The 3731-nt window shown below is 56.9% G+C and overlaps 1 protein-coding gene across 1 annotated transcript; it reads left to right on the top strand.

The window, feature by feature from the left end:
- Nucleotides 1–983: 983 nt before the first annotated feature.
- On the top strand, nt 984–2380 carry POSPLADRAFT_1062626 (hypothetical protein; the record flags this gene model as incomplete). Its single annotated transcript, XM_024481539.1, has 5 exons — nt 984–1133; nt 1185–1652; nt 1702–1791; nt 1840–2011; nt 2061–2380. 5 exons carry the CDS (start codon nt 984–986, stop codon nt 2378–2380), a joined length of 1200 nt encoding a protein of 399 aa, XP_024333264.1.
- Nucleotides 2381–3731: the final 1351 nt, after the last annotated feature.

Genomic DNA, 3731 nt, shown 5'->3' with positions numbered 1-3731 from the left:
AAGGGACACGATTCGATAGGGTGGACTTAGCTAGGGCGCGGTTCGCAGTTTCTTCGACAATAGTCGAAGTCGAAGGGTTCGTCGAGACGGTATCGACGAGTAAACGCAGTGGACGAGGTTTCGAGGTTACGCAGCGAGAGACGAAGTGACGCAGTTGAAGGATTAGACGCGGGGCGAACTCGACTTATGAGCTCTGAACTCGAGGGGGGAACCGGATCTTGTATTTTTGGAGAGAAGTACGACAGAATTTATACTACACAGGACACTACGACTATCGACAGTGGCACACTGGTACAAGGGGCTTTGCATTGTTCCTCAAGAAGCTGCCTCACCGAGGGGCACATATCAAGTCCATCGGTAGAGTGACGTCATGCCGAACGCGGAGATGAAGAGAAACATGCGAGATACTTCGGACCGGTGTCCGTCGTTGAAGGCATGTCGCGAGGTTCGATACCTAATCGGGAAAGACCGGCTACGTCGGTGTGGCTTGGAGCGATGCGCGCGCTTGGCCGAGCGGCGTCAAGTGGCCCTATTGTTCGCCAAATGCGGAAGATGTCCCGGGATCTACGCGCGAGGCATCGGGACGACCGTGCCGAGCTTCAAGTAAGCGTCGCGCACCGTCGAAGGTGTTGAAGAGCGTCGAAGGCGAAATCGAAGTGTTGGGAGACTGAGTCGAAGTGCCGGGCGGGATGCGACTGCCGAAAAGAGGTGAATTGGGGCCCAGAGGGGCTTGGCGCCTATCATCTCCTCCCTATTGAAATTTGGACCGCCCTCGGTCCTCCACGTGATGCAAGAAGCGCGATGGTTGTGAACGGATCGAAGCGGCATGACAACCCGCGTCGGTTTCGAACACCACGTGGCCGGCGCTAAACGCTGGTCGGAAAGGGGTTATAAGCAGGGTAGACTTAGCCTCATTTTCCCCATCCCATCGTTCCTTCGTCGCTACCTCGTCGCCCTCTCCCGCATACTCTCTGCTTTCTACGATGTCTTCTCGCTCCGCTACCCCTGCGTCGACGCCTTCGCTCGTCAACCGCCGCCTCGCCTCTCTGCTCGTGGTCCTCGAGGCTCCGCCGACCGCCGACGCCACGCTCGATGTGGTCGAAGAGTGGGCGCAAGATTTGTTGCCGCTCGTCGTAAGTCGCTCGTAACCTGCATAACCCAACTAACCGTTTGTTTTCGAACAGCTCGCCTATCGCAAGGCCCTGGGCGCCATCCGCGACGAGGAGACGGAGCTGCACATGGCCGCCGCCATCAAACAGCTCGCCGAGCGGGCGTCGGAGTCGTGGGTCGAGTGGGCGCGCGGTGACTGGCCCGAGCTCGCGACCGCCATCGACGCCGAGGTCGAACGACGGGTCGAAGAGCAGAAGCGCCTCGCCGAAGAGGAAGCACGCCGCGTCGAAGAGGCTGCGAAGCGTGCGAAGGCCGCCGAGGACCGTCGCCTCGAAGACGAACGGCGTCGAAAGGACGAAGAGGACCGTCGGAGGCAGGCCGAAGACGAGCGTCGCGCACAAGAGGCCGCCGACGAGGAGTTGGCGAGGATCGCGGCCGCCGAAGGACTCCTCCCTGACCCCGCGCCTGCCGGTGTCGACAAGGGTAAAGGGCGCGCAAGGGTCGATGACGAGGTCACCGAGTTGTCGGACGACCCCTCGATCGTAAGTGTTTTCTTCTATCGTCGTTCAATGACTAATCTCTCTTTCGTAGAAGACTCCTCGGGCAGTCGAACGCCCGTTCGCGATGACGGAGGTCGACATGGCCGCCGCTGCGCTTGAGAAGCGCCAGGCCGGACAGAAGGTAAGCTCGACTCTTCGTCGAGGCTGTTCGATGCTAACGCCTTGATAGTGCGATCGTTGCACCGGCTACCGCTCGGCCCCTGTCGAGTGCGTGTGGGTCGAGAACACCACGACCTGCGAGAGGTGTGCGCAGTTCCAACAGGGCTGCTACTTCGACAAGGTGTCCGTCCTGGGCAAGACAAAGAAAACGCGCGGCGGGGGATCTACCACAAAGAAGCGCAGTAAGTCGTTTCTTCTTCTTGTCCTAGGCTTTCGCTGACGACTTAGTAGTTCGGCCGACCTCTCCTGGGCCTTCGGTCGCGGACTCGAGTGGTTCGAAGAAGCGCCGAGTCGACGAGCCTCCGCGCCCCCTGCTTCGACTGCCTCTCGATGGGGCCGGCCGCCTCGGCCTTGAACAGGACGACCTCGATGTGCTCGACCTCGACGACGAATCTCGGGGAATCATTCGCGTCATCCGCGAGGAGCGCGCCTTCATCGCTCGTCGTCGAGCGCTCCTCCATGACATGGACCTCGACCTTCAAAAGATGGAGAAGGCCGCGCTCGCGAAGGGGGGAATCGGGTTCGTGCGCGGGGCTGTCGACGATGACTAGGCGATGGCGCGGGTCGTCTTGTAGCGTAGTTGTAATCCTGTCGTAGAATATTGCGTCGATAGTCGAATCGAAAATGTGGCCCTTGGCCTAGACGAAACCTAGCGGGAACTAAGAGAAAAGGAAATGAAAATAAGTGTGTTCGAAGCAAGTCGTAATATGATCGAAGGACATAGAAGGTGAAATAGAAATGTTCGTAGCGAGGAAAAATGGGCTTAATGAAAATATAGGCTCAGTTTGTCATCACAGCCTAGGAGGACTCGTCTAAGGTGAGCCTCCGCGCAACGGTCGAATCGAAGTGTTTGTAGAACTTCGAACGATGTCGCGACTCGAGTTGAATCGAAGATATTCGTACACGGGATGGTCTAAAACGTAGGAGAGAAATCAAGCATATCGCGTAACGTGAGAGCAGTAATGGAGAGAAGAAAGTACGTATCGTGGTGTACAAGTAACAAAGGGGAAGAACCTCTATTCATCGCGTTCTTCGGCTTCTTCGACTTCATCATCGTCGTCGTCGCCTAGAGAATTCGATAGTTCGAGTTCTCGAAGGCGCTCTGTCGAGACATCTTCGAGATCTTCAGGAATTGGAATGGATTTGCACGCGAAATACGGAATGACGCGGAATGCTGCGATGGGTCGATCGAGGACTGTACCGTCGAGTTCGCACACGATGTACGCGCCGCCTTTGTTGCGCGAGACGACGATGAGGGGGCCTAGATATTGTGGGCGCATCTTGCGGTTGAGGGACTTCTCGATCTTCGTGTTGCGTATGAGCACTAAGGCTCCGCGCTTGAAGTCGAAATCCTGGATTGAGTGCTCGTGCTCTTTCTCGAAGCGAATTGCTATAGTTCGACGTGCTTCGTAGACCTTCGAGTGGAGTTCGGTGACTTGCTCGACGCGTTTCTGGAGCGCAATGGCTCTTCGGGCGATGAGATCGGTCGTCGAAAGAATCGAAGTCGGTGGTGGTTGCAGATACGTAGCTTCGACGATGTCGAGAGGAATGAGCGGATGGGTGCCCGTAACAGCGAAATAGGGTGAGCAGCCCATACGTCGTCGAGTCGTGATGCGCTCGGACCAAAATACAAAATACGCAGCTTGGGACCATTTCTTCTCATCTCCGTCGGCTGTCTTAAACAAGGCTTGTCGCGTGCTGAAGTGCGGACGTTCGACGAGACCGTTCGCCCTCGAATTGTACCCACTGATTCGAATATGGTTGATGTGGTACTTCTTTGAAAGGTAATCGGCCGCCTTGATGAACGCCGTACCGTTGTCGGTGACGATCTCACTGAGCGCGCCCCATCGACAGAGGATGTCTTCGAAGATCCAGTCGGCGAGAGCCTTTGCTGTCTCTTTT

Source organism: Postia placenta (genome assembly GCF_002117355.1).
Source record: "Postia placenta MAD-698-R-SB12 unplaced genomic scaffold POSPLAscaffold_23, whole genome shotgun sequence".
Taxonomy (NCBI): domain Eukaryota; kingdom Fungi; phylum Basidiomycota; class Agaricomycetes; order Polyporales; family Adustoporiaceae; genus Rhodonia; species Rhodonia placenta.
Note: the sequence above shows the minus strand (reverse complement) of the source record. Positions and strands in the feature narration are given on the sequence as shown.